The sequence below is a fragment of the Neophocaena asiaeorientalis genome, unplaced genomic scaffold (assembly GCF_003031525.2).
Source record: "Neophocaena asiaeorientalis asiaeorientalis breed wild unplaced genomic scaffold, Neophocaena_asiaeorientalis_V1.1 scaffold9, whole genome shotgun sequence".
Lineage (NCBI taxonomy): Eukaryota > Metazoa > Chordata > Mammalia > Artiodactyla > Phocoenidae > Neophocaena > Neophocaena asiaeorientalis.
In genome coordinates, this window is record NW_020171825.1 from 2,036,076 (window position 1) to 2,053,907 (window position 17,832).

At 40.9% G+C, this 17,832-nt stretch overlaps 1 protein-coding gene across 9 annotated transcripts in view; it reads left to right on the forward strand.

Annotated features, from left to right (window-relative positions):
* DOCK9 (dedicator of cytokinesis 9) overlaps positions 1–17,832 on the forward strand; it is a 175,062-nt gene that overhangs the window by 62,960 nt on the left and 94,270 nt on the right. For all 9 annotated transcript variants that reach the window (XM_024739809.1, XM_024739792.1, XM_024739820.1 and 6 more), the window contains exons 10-18: positions 2,584–2,658; positions 3,966–4,106; positions 4,422–4,625; positions 5,019–5,141; positions 8,564–8,646; positions 9,230–9,352; positions 16,620–16,699; positions 16,780–16,967; positions 17,104–17,169. In XM_024739809.1, the coding sequence (XP_024595577.1) occupies positions 2,584–2,658; positions 3,966–4,106; positions 4,422–4,625; positions 5,019–5,141; positions 8,564–8,646; positions 9,230–9,352; positions 16,620–16,699; positions 16,780–16,967; positions 17,104–17,169 (1,083 nt within the window). The remainder of the gene's footprint in view (positions 1–2,583; positions 2,659–3,965; positions 4,107–4,421; positions 4,626–5,018; positions 5,142–8,563; positions 8,647–9,229; positions 9,353–16,619; positions 16,700–16,779; positions 16,968–17,103; positions 17,170–17,832) is intronic.

Here is a 17,832-nt window from a genome sequence, read left to right on the forward strand (position 1 = left end):
TCTGCATCTCTGTTTGCCTTCTAATTATATAGAACTCTTAGCAGTCTTTCTTGCTTTATTCATTTCTCATCTCCTACTCCACTTGAGTCAACAAGAATCTTTCAGAAAGACATGAGAAAATGCCATCTACATTAAGAACCCATTGCTGTGCTCCAGTGTCTAAGATCATAGCGTTTGCTCTTGTTGAAGGACTCAAGCAAAAATTCAGGAGAATGTATTACTGTTGGTGGTGGCTCGCAGCACCTAGTACTGATGTTTTTGTTGGGAAACGCCATGGGTTGTATACAAAGTAAAGCAAATTCTTTGGGTTCATTTAAGTGTATTCTACATGCACGTGTTCTGGCCCTTTTGGTTTGAAAAATTAGGATAAGGGGATGGGCAAGATGGATTTAAAACATTGTCCTACACACCCCCGTCCCCAGCCACAGGCATACCCTTTCCTCTGTAAGCATGAGCAGATGATTTGTAGGAATGCCCCTGAGCCTCCAGAAGCCTTAAAGCTGCAGAGAGAGCATCAAGATAAACTTTGTTGTAGAAGAAGACTCGAGCCATCATCTTGTTGAACACTTTTACTCAGAAATGAAAATAGAGTCCAAGGAAGCTAAGTGGCTTGCTCAAGTTCATGCAGCCAGTTAACAACTGAACTAGAACTAGAACCCAGTTTCTTAGCTGGCATTCTGGTGGTCATTTCATTCTGCTAGATGTAGATAGTTTGTCAGATATGGTCAGGGTAGAGTTTGGGTCATTGCTAAGAACCTGTTACAACAACTACATGGCAGAGAAAATTAAGATGCTTAATTTCTCATTGGCCGTGATTAGAAATGTAATAGTAGACCTCTTTAAGCCACCAGCAGAGAGGACAAGACGCCCTCTCCCCTGTTGCTGTCACCACCCATTATGTGCTGAGGTGTGACTCATGGTCTTTGGGCAAAGGAGCAGATGAGAGAGGACATTCTATTAAGAACTGTGACTGCCAGGAAGAACAGGATATAGATTTAGAGGCATCAGGTGTGGCATAACGTGGCTGGAGATGACTTCTATCTTGTGAATGTCTAAGAAGCTCCCTCTTCTCCCTGTTCCCATGTCCCACTTCTCCAGCCCCCATCTCTGCCACCATGTCTCTTTCCCTGAATGACTTCTCTTCTTCTGTCCATCCCTTCAGTGTTGGGGCCCCTGGATTTCTGTCCACAGACTTGCTTTCACACTTTCCCCCAGGGACTCTCACCCACCCCCAAGACTTGCATCCTCACCTCTATGCTGATGTTCTCCTGGTCTGTAACTCCAGCCTTCCTCCCCACCCTGTGCTCACGTCCCATCTCTCTGGTTGTCTACTGGATGTTTCCGCTTAGAAATCCTGCAGGCATCTCCAGACTCTACCATCTTCTCCACAAACCTGCTCTTCCTCCCAAATTAGTGGATTGTCCAGTCAGCAGGCCAGCCAAGCTAGGAAGGTGGGATTTGTTATGGGCCTTGCTGTGAGACTGGGATCCTGTTGTGATAACTCAGGAGAGACCATGTGGACCTCCTAGGGACCTTCAGTCCTAACCGAGGGGTGGATCTATATTGCAGGATTTTTTGGATTCTGAGTGAAATCCCCAGACCTTACCATACAAATCTGACTCATTTCTCTACTTTTTCCATCATGTACTACCATTCAGTTGTAATGAATGACTTGATCATTGCTCAGGTGTGACTCGTACCTTTATACCTGTAGTACCTCCTCTTAGAATGCCCTTCTCTCCTTTTCTGGCCAAATGTCCTTGTCCTTCAAGATGGGCCTTCCTCTGGGAGCTCTTTCCTGGCGGCCACCCCTAGTGCAGGTTAGCTCACTGTACGTACGATTTCTTTTGCCATTCATATTGCTGTTTATTTTCTGTCTTCCCAGATGGTGTTCCTTGGGGATAGGAACTGCATTTCATTCATGTTTGTGTCCCTAGCTTGACAAAATATGTGCTCATAAATATTTATTCAGTGAATCAGCAATTCTCCCCTTGCTTGCTCCCGACACCTATGGCTGTCCTTCAAGATATGCCACAGTTTTCTTTATTCCACCATCCAAAACATATGCCTTCCTCTTCCTTTGCTTGTACCCTCAGTCTCAGGCTGGACCCTAAGTCCTTTCTACCCTTTGGGCTCATTTCCTCTCTCAGTATCTGTCCTTTCTGTGCATCCTTTTCATTTGGTCTGAAATGCTCATGCTTTCCTCCTTTTTGCTATCTAAATTCTACCCCTTCATTCAAGGCTTGTCCCCTATTCCGTGACTTTATGAAGCTTTTCCTTGACATTAATGCTTAATTGTTCTCTTTTGCTTTCTTTGCATTGGTTTTGGCTGCAGTTGATTATCAGCTTCATACGGGCAGGGATCAAGTCTTCTCTTTTTACCCCATAGCACTTACATTGTGTGCTACATACTGGATAGCCTATCCTTGTTCATTGACATGCAGGTGACCCTCCAAGATGAGGGCAGAGCTGTCTGGCAGTCTGGCTCTTCAGGATGGGGTAGCTTTCAAACATATTTAGACATCTCTGTAAGAAAAGGGTTTTTTCAATGTAATTTTTGTTTTCTGTTTATCTTGTTATCAGAGTACCAGAGAAGCAGAAATCAAACTGAAAAGTGAAAGCAGAGTTAAACTTTTTTACTTGGACCCAGATGCTCAGGTAAGAATGATTTTAATATTTAAAATAGTTAAGGAAAGAAAACCTTTGTTAGATTATTTGTTTGTTTGTTTGCTTATTTATATACTTTGGATAACAAGCAGTATAACAATATAGAAAATTCAGGAGAAAGAGGAAAATATAAAGACAACCTGTAATCTCATTACCATAGCACAACCATTGTGAATATTTGATATTTAATAGATTGTTGAAAATTGATTTATCCAAAGACACTCTCAAGTCCACGAAGAACATATATAATTTACCCCCCAAAATCACCATCAGAAAATAACAAGCATCGCTACAGATGCCCAGTAGACTGTGATATTTTCTGACTAGCCCAGGCTCAGTTCCAAATACAAGCCTTGCAGTACGTGTGGTCCACATCTGTGTCCCCAAAAAATCCAAAACACGGCTTGGGAGGGCCTCCAGGGTTGCCTACAGATAGGGCTGCTTTGAGGGGCCAACTGTTCTGCTGTGTTTCCTCCCATATTTTCCTCTTCTTCATTTGTGGTCTTTTTATAGAACTTCTTTTAACCATTTATCTTTAAACATAAGTATTTTTCTATATCTCTTCACAGACTTCGTAACCGTATATATACACACACATATATATAATTTGCTTTTTGATGATTTTTTGTTTATTGTGGTGAAATATGCATAATATAAAATTTACCATTTTTAAGTGTACTATTCACCGGCATTAGGTAGATTCACATTACTGTAAAACTATCACCACTATCCATTTCCAGAACTTTTTCATCCTCTCAAACAGAAACTCTGTACCCATTAAACAACAGCCCACCATGCCTCCTTCCCCTCACCCCTAGTAACCTCCATTCTACTTTCTGTCTCTATGAATTTGCCTATTTAAGAAGTTCATATATGTGGAAGCATACAATATTTGCCTTTTTGTGTCTGGCTTGTTCCACTTAGCATAACGTTTTCAGGGTCTGTCCCTGTTATAACTTGTGTCAGAACTCCACTTTTTATGACTGCGTAATATTCCATTGTCTGTATACACCACATTTTGCTTATAGATTTTTCTGTTGATGGACACTTGAGTTGTTCATAACAATAATTTTTAAGCTCTGCATAATGATCCATTGAGTAGATACAGCATCATTTATTTGACCATTATTATATACTATATAAATGTATAAAATAGTAACACTGTTGTGAGTTAATTAAGGTATATAGCATTTCCATATTTTAAGCAATTTCCTTAGGATACATTTATTATGGGATTTTTCTTTTTTTTTTTTTAGTGAGAGCATAATACATTTATATATTTGCATTTTCTTTTAAAGAAGCTTGACTTCTCATCAGCTGAGCCAGAAGTGAAGCCATTTGAAGAAAAGTTTGGAAAAAGAATTCTTGTCAAGTGCAATGATTTATCTTTCAATTTGCAATGCTGTGTTGCTGAAAATGAAGAAGGACCCACTACAAATGTAATTTTCCTTTTAAAAAATAAAGATTAAAAAGCCTATTCAGAGGTTTCAGATGTGCCTGTTGCAATGCAGCTGGGACATTCAGACCTAGTTCCTGGTATCAGAGAGGTGTGGTGTTAGATCAGGGTGCCGAGGGTTGTTTCGGCTGCCAGGACAGGATGTTTGTGATACAGGACAGGTATGGAGGCTGTTGCTCTTTAGCAGTAATTTATAGCAACAATACGTAGGTCTAGTCATTTATTCTCTGATAGCAGTGTTCTTTTTTCCTGACAGTTTGAGCCATAGTGATGGTCTGCATTGTTTTGTTTTGTTCAGGTCGAGCCTTTCTTTGTTACTCTATCCCTGTTTGACATAAAATACAACCGAAAGATTTCTGCCGATTTCCACGTGGACCTGAACCACTTCTCAGTGAGGCAGATGCTGGCCACCACATCCCCGTCTCTGATGAATGGCGGTAGGCAGAGCTCGCCTGCCCTGCAGGACATCCTTCACGAAGCCGCCATGCAGTATCCGAAGCAGGTGGGGGCAGCGTGAGCCCAGCGGTCATGCCAATAAGGCTTCTCTTGCACGTGCTATGTAAATACGTAATGAAACTTTGTAATGCACAACTGGGGTAAATGAGACGGTTAATTATATTGACAGCATATATAATTAGACAGTAAAAGCAAGCTGAAAGAGAAGAAGTCGTTTTTGATCTCTTTTTTCTAAACTTTCTGCTAGTTGCCTCCTCCACCAAATAGGCTTTCTGATCAGATGATGAACTGTTGATGAGTTAACCAGTTTGGCCCTGGGTGCTTCTGAATAGCTGTACTGTATCAGTGCTCTTGGCTGCTTGAGAATCTTTAATGTTTATGGGATTTGTTTAATGTGGCTGTAAATTCTACTCATGGAAGAAAATCTTTTGTTCCCTAGGGAATATTTTCAGTCACGTGCCCTCATCCTGATATATTTCTTGTGGCTAGAATTGAAAAAGTGCTTCAGGGGAGCATCACACATGGTGCTGAGCCATACATGAAAAGTTCAGACTCTTCTAAGGTATGGATGACTTGCATGCTTTGTGATGATTAGCAGCAATCAGAAAAAAAATATAGAGAAATGCTTAAAGAAATCACAGTTAAGCCATATTTATATTCTAAAAGATGTAGACTAGTCTCATAGATTGTCTTATAGTTAACCTTATGTGTCCAATTTTCAGTGAAAAGTAGTTCCATGTGTAAATAAAATACTTCATTTGGCTTGACTATCCTGACATCCTGAAATAATTGGCAAAGGAATTTCCAGCTTAGTAGTAAACTTTCTATCATTAAAAAGTACGTATATTGTATTTAAATAGAGTTTATTCCACTTGTTGGCATGTCTCCAAGGTCCTGGAATTATAAATTTGGGTCCATTTACACTTAAATGTGAGACTGGAGACTAGGAGCTGACCTGGCTCGGATGATCTGGCCGGTAGTATCAGTAGATCAGGCGCACTTGTGTTTTGTCAGGTGGGGCGGGGCTACGGTGGCAGAGGTGTTGTGACATTAGGTGGAAGAGGGAAAGGAAACGTACAAGATGTATGTTTGGTGTGTTTTTATTACTTTGGTGTTTGTTCATTACCTGGGGAGTGCCTAAGTGTGGACATACAGTAGAGTTATTGAATATTAGAAGTCATCTAGGCCAAGAATACCTTTCACACTCCCCAAAGCTGAGGTTTATGAAGGTTTAGTTACCTGCTCAGTGTCCCACAGCTAGAGTTGCCAACTGGCACTTGACTGTCACTTTCTAGCACATTGAGCTACCTGGTTCCAGTCAGCTGTTGAGTGCTGTCCTGTGCCAGTTTCACAGTACTTTTACTTATTTAAAAAGAATTTTGTATTAGTGGTCATCTGAGACCCTGATACTTGACAAGGACTGGTCAGCAGTAGGAGGGGACACCCCAGAGGCTCTAACTGGGGTTTTCTGAGTGACTCAGAGCTTCCTGTCTTCCTCTCTTTGGCCACTGTACATCACAGGTGTGTCCACCAAGATGCAGGACGGTTTTTAAAGAACAGGTTCCAGGAGTCAGAGACCTGGGTGCTGAGCTCCTAACTAGCCTGGATACATCATGTCACCTCTCTGGGCCCCAGGTGTTTCATCTGTAGTTGAAAGATGATGTTGCTACCCCCCCCACACACACCTACATACGAGACAGTGCTATGGGTACTAAATCACTGACGCATACAGCAGGATGTCATTATCAATTATTACAGCTCCAGTCAAGGAGAAGCCCATTTACCCAGGCGCGTGGCTTCAAACATATGCCTTTCTGGCTGATAAAAGCAGAGTAAAATTTGGTCTCTGGAGAGAAACAGTTTTATTTTTAAAATCAAGTCTGTAAAACCTTGGATGAGAAGCTCTTTTAGTTCTTTGATGGTTTGATTAATAATCAATGAATGCCCAAGATAAAATCTACTCCCCCGCCATGTATGCAACACATTTCCAGGCTTGGTATGCGCCAGCTTTGCTACTTCTGTCTGCCACGTGCATGGTTTGAAATTTGGCAGCTCACGCTGGTGTGAAAATCACATATTCCCCCAGGCTAGATGCCACACTTCCCAGTGTCCATTGAGCATCTGTTGAATTTGCTCCTGCTTCATTACTTATGGAATGTAAGGCTCAGCCATGCATTCACACCTCCAATGCAGTAAATTAAAGCAGAGATTAAGACTCAACCATCTCGTATAAAAATAGGAGCTTCGGTAGAGATTTTGCTGAGGGATGATTTTTTCTGTATATCAAAATGTCTCTTCATGTTTTCCAAGATGGTCTAGAACATCATTTGGAGGAGATTACTGTTTTGGAGGAAATTTTTAGGAGTAGTCTCTGTAGGTGTCCACCACGAATAGATTTTCTAAAAAAGAAAGAAAAGCGGGGGGAAACCCAAAGGGCAAAATTGAGTTTTTCACTCTGACTTTTATATATATTGTGTTCCATTTATACCCTCAGTAAGTCTGAGAGTTCAGTCCTCGTTCACTACAGGTGAGAGTGAAACTTATTTGAGGCCTGTTTTGGCTTTAAATTTTACGCAAATATTGCATTTTACTCCACAACATAGTCATTACTGTTAGAACCTAAAAATAATCATTTCTACCTGAAAACGTGTAAGTAAAAATGGCCACCCCAGGAAGGCAGACCATTTACTCTATGATCCCCGAGTCCCCGCATGGACATGCCCCACTTGAAGAAGAAAGGGAGGGGCTGGATGAGCTCCCGACACCTGTTTGAATCGAGAAGTGTTTTCCAAGTCATTCATGAAGGCAGCAGTTCCCCCCCACGGTTATGGTAGAATCATCATGTTTAGTAACTGGAACGGAAAATAGCAAGTCTAGCCCAAGCTCTTCATTTTTTGGGTGGGAAAGTAGAGCCCAGAGAGGTTTAGTGCTCTAGACTCACACAGCTGGTTTCAGATTTACTCGGAGACAGAGAGCTCTATTGTTGTCCTTCTGAGTCTTCTAGATGAGCGCTTCTCAAACCTGGCGCACACAGATCACTGGCGGTCTGGTCAGAATGCAGGTTCTGACCCAGGAGGTCTGGGGTGGGGCCCAAGACTCTGCATTCCTGACAGGCTCCCAGTGGGGCTCTGCAGAGCATACTTTAGTTCACAGGCACTAGGTCACATTTCCCAAAATTGGTTTGACTCCGATGTACTTAAGTAATGTAAAAGACCCTTCAGCCCCCCGCTCTGACTCTGAATCAGTCACACTTTGTAGTGCTAGCAATGCAGTATTCCAGAAGAAGCAAATTTGGGGAAATTGGGTGTCATCTGCTTTAGCAATAGGGGTATAGTTGATGAATAGACCTGCCATGCATACGTAGGCCAAAAGCAAATCTGCTTCCCTGTGCACTATAGAGTTAATCCAGCCACCCGCAACAAACCAAAATTAGTCATTAGAAGTGAAAGTAATGGTAACTTATACCTAGAAAACAAGAACATAGTGATTGAAAACACTGGCCTAACTTAAGTCAATACCTGTAATGTCTTAATAATGAATATATATCCCCCAAATCTGGGGAGTCTGCATAAGTCAGTACGCATTAGGAGTTATGAAAGCTTAGTATTTTCATTAGTATTCTCATTTAAACTCTAGTAATGTGATATATTTGGGCATGAATACCAAGTATTAGTAATTATTAGTAACTCAGTGGACTCATAATATATAGCCCTTAGTCATGAAGAAATAGAAAGGCCTATGAAATGGCATGCTTGTTGCCTGTGAAGACCGAAGAAAAGACATACATTTTGGAAACAATTTTCATTTGATATTCTTTGAAAATCACTGCTAGGGAATGTGAGAAGCAGAATACTCTGCACTGAGTGTACATCCAGCCACATTCACTGCAGTAAGGTGTGCTTGTCCATGCATCTGATACTACCGTAAGAGGTTGTTTAGTCTGTGGGATACAGTAACTCATGGTTTTATTCTGATGTCTTCAAGGTCGCTCAGAAGGTGCTGAAGAATGCCAAGCAGGCATGCCAAAGACTAGGGCAGTACAGAATGCCATTTGCTTGGGCAGCAAGGTAAGGAGAACATCTTTTATTCCTTTTATATGGATACAGATATATGGAGATAGATAGTAGACAGACAGACAGACTGACCTATTCTGTTCTTTTGTCCAGAGACAAAGAGGATTTAAATATGTAAAACTGAAAAATAAGTAAGCTCCATATCTGAAAAATCATTTATTAGAGACACAGAGAGGAGAGATGCTAGCTGGAGGGTAGCAATGTTGGCACTGGCAGGATGGACAGGAGTGTTTGTTGCAGAGCTGGGATTCCAGGTTCCAGCCACATGCCTCCAGCTGGGAGTGGGTGGCAGCCCAGTGAGGCCTGCAGATCCTCTTTATTTGTGGTCTCTATTTCTTAAGCATTTGGCTGTGTATGTTATTTCCTAAGCACAAGCCATTTGCTGGAAATGTTTTCTATGTAAATTGAGTTAGTTGTGTTCATCCTCATAAATATATTCCATGTCTTCAGATAATGAGATTTCTGCGGGCTATAGCCAGTGGAATAATAATTAGTCTTCACGTAGAAACCGGAGTCAAATTATGGATTTATTTTGGTCATTTGCAAACAGCTTAGACATGTTGTTTTGCTATTTCAGGACGTTGTTTAAGGATGCATCTGGAAACCTTGACAAAAATGCCAGGTTTTCTGCTCTCTACAAGCAAGACAGCAATAAGCTATCCAATGAAGACATGCTCAAGTTACTTGCAGACTTTCGGAAGTGAGTCTCAAGGCCTTACTTATTTCCACACCTGAAAAACAGAAGTTGTTCAGTGGAAAGGGAGAAAGCAGGAGCAGTCTTTTCAGTTGCTCCGCTCATACACCAGGGCGTGTTGGATGAGCGTGGAACTTTTCCTCAAGTCCTTGAGCAGGAAGAAGGGGTTTAAAGTCGTAAGAGTTACCTGGTTAATTTGAATTGTATAAAGAATGTTATTGGTGGTGCTGTGAAGGGTTTGTTGGGTAGAGATGAGCCCAGGGAGGAAAGAGACAATTGAGGAACCTTTGGCAAGAGGTGGGCAAGGACTCAGCAAAGCCATCGCAAGTGGACATAGGAAGAGTAGGAAATAGGACTAGTTCACGTCACGTTAGACAGGTGCAGTTACTGGGTCTTGGCTTCCTGATTGGGTGTTAGGGTGGAAGGAGAGAGAAATGGGTGGTAGTCTCAGGTAAATAACTCCCAGTTTTCTGACTTGCACGATGGAGTGATTCATGGTACCATTAACTGAATGGGTGATGGGGGCAAGGGCAGTAACTCATATAGTACTTAACAGTTCACAAGCATTGTTCTAAGTGCTTTACCTATATTAGTGAGGATATTTGTTCCCTAGAGCTGCTCTAACAATGCACCACATATTGGGTGGCTTAAAAGAACAGAATTCTAGAGGCTAGAAGCCTGAAGTCATGGTGTTGGCAGGGCCACGCACCCTCTGAGATCTCTAGGGGAGGATCTGTCCTTGTGTCTTTCATCATCTGGGAGCCTCAGGCATTCTTGGGCTTTTGGCAGCATAACTTCAATCTCTGCCTCCCGTCTTCACACGGCTGTCTTCCTGTGTGTCTCTGTCTATAAATTTCCTTCTTCTTATAGGAACACATCATATTGGATTAGGGCCAACCCTAATGACTTCATCTTAACTTGATTACATCTGTGAAGATCCTGTTTCTAAATAAGGTCACATTCATAGGTACTGGGGGCTAGGACTTCACCATCTTTTCAGGGAACACAATTCAACCCATGGCAATAGGGCAGAGAGAGGCTGAGTGAGGTGTCCAGCACTGTACAGCTGGTGGCAGTCAGGGGGCTGAGGACCTGGGCCCTTAACCACTGGGCTGTTCTGGTGCTCCACTGTAAGAAGTTCACTGCTGAACCCATGACGCGGATTTCCGTTGCTAGGGACGTGGGTTTTACAATTTCTCTGGGAAAATTCTGGGAAGGAGACAGAGCTGAGGGTATTAAAAGATAATGAAATGAGAAGAAGAGCCAAGAGCCAGCCAGTAACTATTCTATACCTTAGGTGCCTTTCAGTCTGATTTTTTTACTTGAAAAAAATGCATTTCAAAGTAACTATATAAGTTTACCTAGAATTCAGAATGGCTGTCTAGCTTTCTTTAACTTCATTTTCACCTTTTTCTTCTCTCTCTTGTGTTTTTTCAGAATTCTAAATAGAGTCATAATTAACATCTTTCAAAAACCTTTACTTATTGGTAATGGGTAGTGTATTGTTATACATACTGTGTTGTCATAGAGTACTGTTAAGTTTTTATTTGATTTTCAGGAAATTTTCAGCCTTGCTTATAGAATAAAAAAAGTTGATTTTTAAAAAAAAAACTCTAGTCACCTTTAGTTTAAATAGATTACAGTTTTCTCTCACTAGCCTGCCATGCGATTCTCAGCAATCATGATGTAGGTCTCTGTGTACTCACTTAGGAAGGTGAACTCACTGTATTGGTAAGGAGGAGAAAGTGTATCTATGTGACATCATTTTTGTAAAGAAAATATTTCATATATTTCTTTTTTGTATATAAATGAAGAAATGGATAGGCGAACAGCTAGCTAGATGGAAAGATAGAAGGACATAAAAATAGTCATTTGGGTTATACACCAAATGGTAGTCATGGTTATCTCTGAGGGATGGGTTTATGGGTGATTTTTCACTTTCCACTTTGTAGCTTTCTATGATTTTAGATGAACCTTTTTTTTTTTTTAACTAACATTTACCCATATATTCCAACAAAACAGATAGTGAAGTTTTTTATGTGTGATGGGGGTTGGGAGCCCTGTCTCAGAAGTCACTCCCTAGGCTGGTTAGCTTGAAGCTCCCGCCACAGTGGCTGCTCTTTGGGGGTGGCCCCAGCTGAAGGTCTGGCTTCCTGGGTGGAACCTGGAGGGTGGAACTTCACAGATTCATCAATCAAAACATGATCCGAGCAGAGAGCCTGTGACCAGGCAGCAAAGAGCAAAGCCTCCACTGGTCCTGAGCACAGGGTGGGTTCTCCCTGCACAACAGGCCTTCAGTAGGAAGGGTTTGCTGGGAAGAGTGTGGTCCAGATGGCCAGCGAGAGACTCAGAAACCCGAAAATAGAGACCCAATGCTGTCAGCAGCAGAAAATGCAGTGGCATGAGGAAAGCTGCTGTCCTTTTTCAGTAAGCGTCCAAAGAAGTGCCAGTGTTTCTTTTTCACGGTTGAGTTAGGGGAGTGGAGGATTCCTTTTTTCATTTTTTAAAAAACCTTAGTGTTGCTCTTTTTCCTTCCTCTTTGTTTTCTTTTTTTTTTTTTAACAAAGAATAATCTCATATCAGTGGCTTGGGCACCAGCTTGGATCCAAAGCTATGGTTTCTGCTCCCATGATTGTCTCAAAATGTCATTTAACAATGGATGAGAAAAATATTCTGAAGCTGCCCTAGTGTCTAGAAAACAGCTGGCAAAGCTCATCAGCCACTTTGCCCCTCTCCCTTGTAGTAATTATCAGAGGAGACATTCCACGATTTAGTAAGAAAATAATTCTGTCAGATAGATAGTATTGCTAACATATGTGCTCCAGGAAGTATCTATCCAAGAAGAGGGATGGTTTTTTATGTTTGTTTGATTTGCTGATGGCTGTGTCTTGTCTTATTTCTGCGAAGGCAAAGTATAAAAATAGAACATTTTCTTTAAAATGCAGACCTTTTTTTAATGCTACCATATTAAGTAGTTTAGGTAATAATACTATAAGGGTTTCTGCATGAGGCTTACATATTTGTGTTTATTTGTACCTCTCTATTCTGTGTACCCAAGTTTGACATTATTATTGTTTGCAGCCTAATCCGTAAGTCACTTCCGTGATGGGAGATCTCAGGCAGGTCACTTGGCCTCTGTGCTTGACTGTCCTCTTCTTTTTTTTGCGGTACGCGGGCCTCCCACTGTTGTGGCCTCTCCCATTGCGGAGCACAGGCTCCGGACGCACAGGCTCAGCGGCCATGGCTCACGGGCCCAGCCGCTCCGCGACATGTGGGATCTTCCCGGACCAGGGCACAAACCCGTGTACCCGGCATTGGCAGGCAGACTGTCAACCACTGCGCCACCAGGGAAGCCCGCGTCCTCTTCTTTTTCAGGGGGGATAATAATAGCCCTGCCTCCTAGAACTGTGGGGGGAATAAGTGAGAATGCCTGTCACTGTGAGCACTGGTCTCATCCCCTGTTCCTTCTCAATACATCTAGACCTTCCACTTTTCAGTAGACGTTTGTATACACGCTATGGAAGTAGTTGCCATCATATATCTTAAATAGTTGACAGTATCTGCTGGATTTTTGGCTTCTTGAGGACGGGAATCAGATCCTGTTTGTCTTCTGTCCACAGTGCCTAGTGTAGTGCACATTGTAGCACAGCGTAAACACTTGATAGATGCTTATTGAAATTTATCATAGACATAAATTCAGTGGTTTTGTTTAAACAAAAATATCTCAAATTTCTTTCAATCATATATATATATTTACGGGACAGAAGAGCTTTTAGGGAATATTTCCTTTTACAAAATGCAGTTAGAAGAGTAGACTCACACCAGCAACACACCCAAGCATGTCTGTATTAGCAATTGATCACTTTAATGGGTCAATATAGGAAGTAGGGAAGGGAGGGCCAAGCTCCAGAAACACAAAGGTAAGGACACCAACCCTCTTGGCATGGGACGACTGCTAGTTTGTGATACCATTGCCCTTTCCTCTGGGGGAGTGGTTGAACCAGCAGGAATGTATAGACAGTGGGAAAAGAAAACCTTTCCTTTTCCCAAGAGAGGGAGTTTGAGCCTCACTCCTAAGTTCACATGTAGACAGAAGCCGTTTCCAAATGCCAGGCTCCGTACATGCATCTCCATTACACATTTATTTAATCAGTGAAGTTTTAAGATGGGTTTTCGTGCTCAAGCATTCTTTTATAAGTTTTACATAGAATGTAGGTACTAATTTTTAGCATTAAAAATAATCCAAACTAATTTCAGATCTGAGAGAATTCTCTTTGTGCAACACGTGTTTGTGCCCACAACCCCCCCGTCACTTTGGAAATGCACATATAAAAGGCAGTAGAATTTTTGATGTGTGTGACGTTTTGATCTCTAATAAGCCAAGTTCAATAAAAATCATAAAGTTTTGAAATAAGTTTAAGATTATGTTTTAAAAAACTGAGTTGGTAGAAACAGCTTCCACAGAGTCCCTGTGCTACCTGATATGGAACTAAGCTCAGATCGGTGCTTGCTTGGAAATGAATGGAAATAATGCCACTACAGAGTAACAACTAGAAGTAAAAGCTCTCAGTAGAGGGAGGAAACAGAATAAGTAGTAAGTATAGTTAGACACAGAAGTAGGTAACACATCGTAGAAAGAGTTCCAGTGAATGAAGATAATTTAATTAAAATTTGTTGTTTAGAGATCCAAATCTCTCAAATTTATATGGGCATGATGTCATAGTGATAATCCAAAAAAAAATCTTGAAGAAGGTGTATATTTATCCACAGGTAGAAATAACTAGGAAGGGGTGAAATATAGTACTCTCGAGTACTTATTGTACATTTAAAAGTATCATTTACATCACACGTAATATTTCTGACTCAAGGAAGCAGATACAACTCTGTAGGTGTCTCTAAGATTTTGTCAACACAGAGTTTTATGGTATGTTGCAGAGTTAAGTTGCTCAAATGACGAGGTGGAGCAAGGCAGTATACGTCAAGAAAATTTATACCTGCATAGAAGCCCCCTGGTCTGAGGGATGATGCCCCAAGAGCTTTGGGTAAAGGTGAGGGAGGCTCTGGTGGAGTATCATTGTGGTAGTTAACAGTGCTTGGGAAGCCATTGACAGCTCCCGGGAATGACTGTCGAAGGCACAGTCTTCCTGCTAGAAGAAAAGGGTATTGTGTTTGTGAACAAATCACACAGTGGCACAGGGACAAAGTATCGGGGTAGTGCTGGACGGTACCTGGACATCTTTTGGCCAGCAATCTTTTTAACTGAAAGCAGAATGATGAATGTCTGTTGACTTGCCTTCCTGACAGTTATCTCTCTCAGGAGTTCAAGGAATTGTTCATTTAAACTCAGATGTAAACAAAAGACAAGTGGAAATGAGAGGAACCCTGAGAGAAAGTGATTGTGTAAGTTGGAGCTGGTAATGGGCAAAGACGACTATGCTCAATGTAGGCTGTAGTCATATGAAAGCAAGAATTTGAAACTGTTAGGGACCTCCTGGTTCAGATCTACAATACCACACGATATATTTTAAATTACATGTGAGATTGCTTAAGACAACAATAATGTCTGAGGAATCTTAAAAACGGGAGTTAGGAACTTTTCAAAACTGGGAACAAAACCAAATGCTGAATCTGTTGGCCACTGAGCTGTGCTGTTTCTTGCCAGTGTTCTCAAAGACATTATTAAACAGGTGGCCGATGAAGAACCAGGAAGCAGTGTTCTGTGTTCTAGGAACAAGTCACGTCACGTAGAACAAGTTATCCTAGCCAAGTTTCTGCTTCTCTGTTTTTAATTGGGTTGCCACGCTGGTCCAGCAGAGGAATGCAAAGTGTATATTCTAAGATGACCAACGGGTCAGAGAAGTGTAGCGCATGTGAGAGAGTGGACAGTTGTTCAATGCTGGAGTGACCAGAAGCCAGGAGGGATGATGAGTGGCTAGTATCAGTCTGGCGATGGGCCTCTAGAGGTTTGAGAAGGAGCTGCTTCTTGCAATATTCTGTGCATTATCTTCATCAATGACTCTTATGAGAATGTAAAGTGCTGATGAATGTCTTCATGACATAAAGCTGTTAGGCATATCTAATACATTAGATGTTAGAATCTGGATTTAGGAGGGTTTTGATCAACTGGAACGACTCGATCATAAAAAGATAAAATTTCACCGAGACAAAAATCAAATCCTGTTCTGACTTCTAAAAACATAATTGTATAAATACAGGATGGAAACATATAGCACGATAGTGAAGCATATGAAAAAAAAATTAGGGAGTTTAGGTGCTTGTAAATTTAATGTGCGTCACTAGGGTGGCGTGACTGTTTAAAAGTAATAGAATTTTGGCTGCATCAGTAGAAGGGTATATTGTTCAAAACCGGACAGCTGCTCTACCCCACCTGGGCAGACCACACTGGGCCTTATCTATGCAGTTCTGGGAGCCATGATGTAAAGGGGATGTTCTTATGTGAGAGAAATGACATTGGAGGGAGATGCAAAAGGGCTGAGAATCCAGGACTTCAGGAAGGTGTGATAGCTGTTATAGATGGTTAAAAGTGTTACACAGAGAAACATAACTAGGCTCCTTGATGAGTGGAAGCTTCAGAGAAGTGAATTTTACCATGTTGTGATGAAGAGCAGTCTGGGTATCGAAACGGCTATGTTGAAGATTTCCATTTCACTAGGAAGGGCTGAGGCAGGTCAGGAACGTCACAGAGGACATTCCTGTATTGGATGGAGTCAGACCAAATACAAAAACCAGGCATTTCACTGAGTACCTTCTTTGTATCTGGCATTTCACTAGACATTGGAGCCTAAGATGGCTTCTGAATTTTCATGAATCTACATGAGCCAAGAATGTATGCTGAGGATGGAATGGTTCAGGAAAACTTCTGCTATAACATTTTGCTAATATTCTTATCTGGACTTGTAGTGTCCAGCACAGTAGCCACTAGCCACGTGTGACTATCGAGCACTTGAAATGCAGCAGGTCCTACTGAGATGAGCTGCAAGTGTAAAATACACACCTGGTTTCGAAGAATTAGAACGCACTTTTTATACTCATTTTATACTCATTACATATTGAGATAATATTGTTTAAATGTTGGGTTAAATAAAATATTTTTAAAACTAATTTTTACCTGTTTCCTTTTACTTTTTTAAAATGTAGCTATTAGAAAGTTTAAAATTACTTTTATGGCTTGCATTATATTTCTCTAGGAAGTGCTGCTCTAGAATTCAGAGCTAACCTAACCTGTTTGATTTTTCTCTTCTTTCGTTTGTAGACCTGAGAAGATGGCTAAACTCCCCGTGATTTTGGGCAATCTAGACATTACAATTGATAGTGTTTCCTCAGACTTTCCTAGTAAGTGTAAGTTCTATGTAATAAACAGACAAGTTTTTGTTTGGTTTTTACTTCAATTTGTTTGTTTTTAATTTTTTTAGATTATGTCAATTCATCATACATTCCTACGAAGCAATTTGAAACCTGTACTAAAATGCCAATCACGTTTGAGGTAGAGGAATTTGTGCCCTGCATACCAAAACACACTCAGCCATACACCATCTACAACCACCACCTTTATGTTTATCCTAAGTCCTTGAAATATGACAGTCAAAAGTCTTTTGCCAAGGTGAGTGCAAAGATTGAGGTTTTATTTTTGATACCCAGCTCTCTTAGGTTTTGGCTTCTCGTGTTCTTTTATAGATATTTACATACTTTGGCTTTTTATTTTCTTTTATTTTTTTATTATTTAACTATCGCTGCAGGCCAGAAATATTGCTATTTGCATTGAATTCAAAGATTCAGATGAGGAAGACTCTCAGCCTCTGAAGGTTTGTATTTTATGTGCTCGTAATTTTCCATTTTAAAAATGCAGTTGCATGATATTGTACAACTAAAGGGATTTAGCACATTTTAATTGACACAAACACAAAATATGTGACATCACAGAATATAACCACATATGCTGAACCTTACAGAATTTGGAATAATTGAGTTCTTGCTCTTAATTGATAATGTCTGTTTTGTTATACTCTTTAGGGAGGGGGTTTTCTTATACGTGTTCAATTCAGTAAACATATCATGCACCTAACTTGAAAATGTTTATTCTAGTATGTAATAATAATAGTAGATTATTGGTGATGTTTATTGAGTGCTTGTTATATTCCAGGCTCTGCTCGTAGAGCCCTATAGGTAATTAGACTCCTTTAATGCTCATAACAGTCTTTTGAGTTAGGAACTATTATTATCTGAATTTTTTTTAGATGAGGGAACTAATGCACAGAATTTAAGTGAATTGCTCAGGGCCATACATTAGTGGAACCGGTGTTCAAACCCAGGCATTCTGGCTCCAGAGCCCAAATTCTTTACTGGAACTGTGTGGAAATGACTTTCCAAAAAGGGAAGGAGATAAAGATGCAAAGAATATAATATAGTTTTTGCCCTCAAGAAATTCACAGTTTAGTGGGAAAGGCAGTCATGGAGGAAAAGCTCCT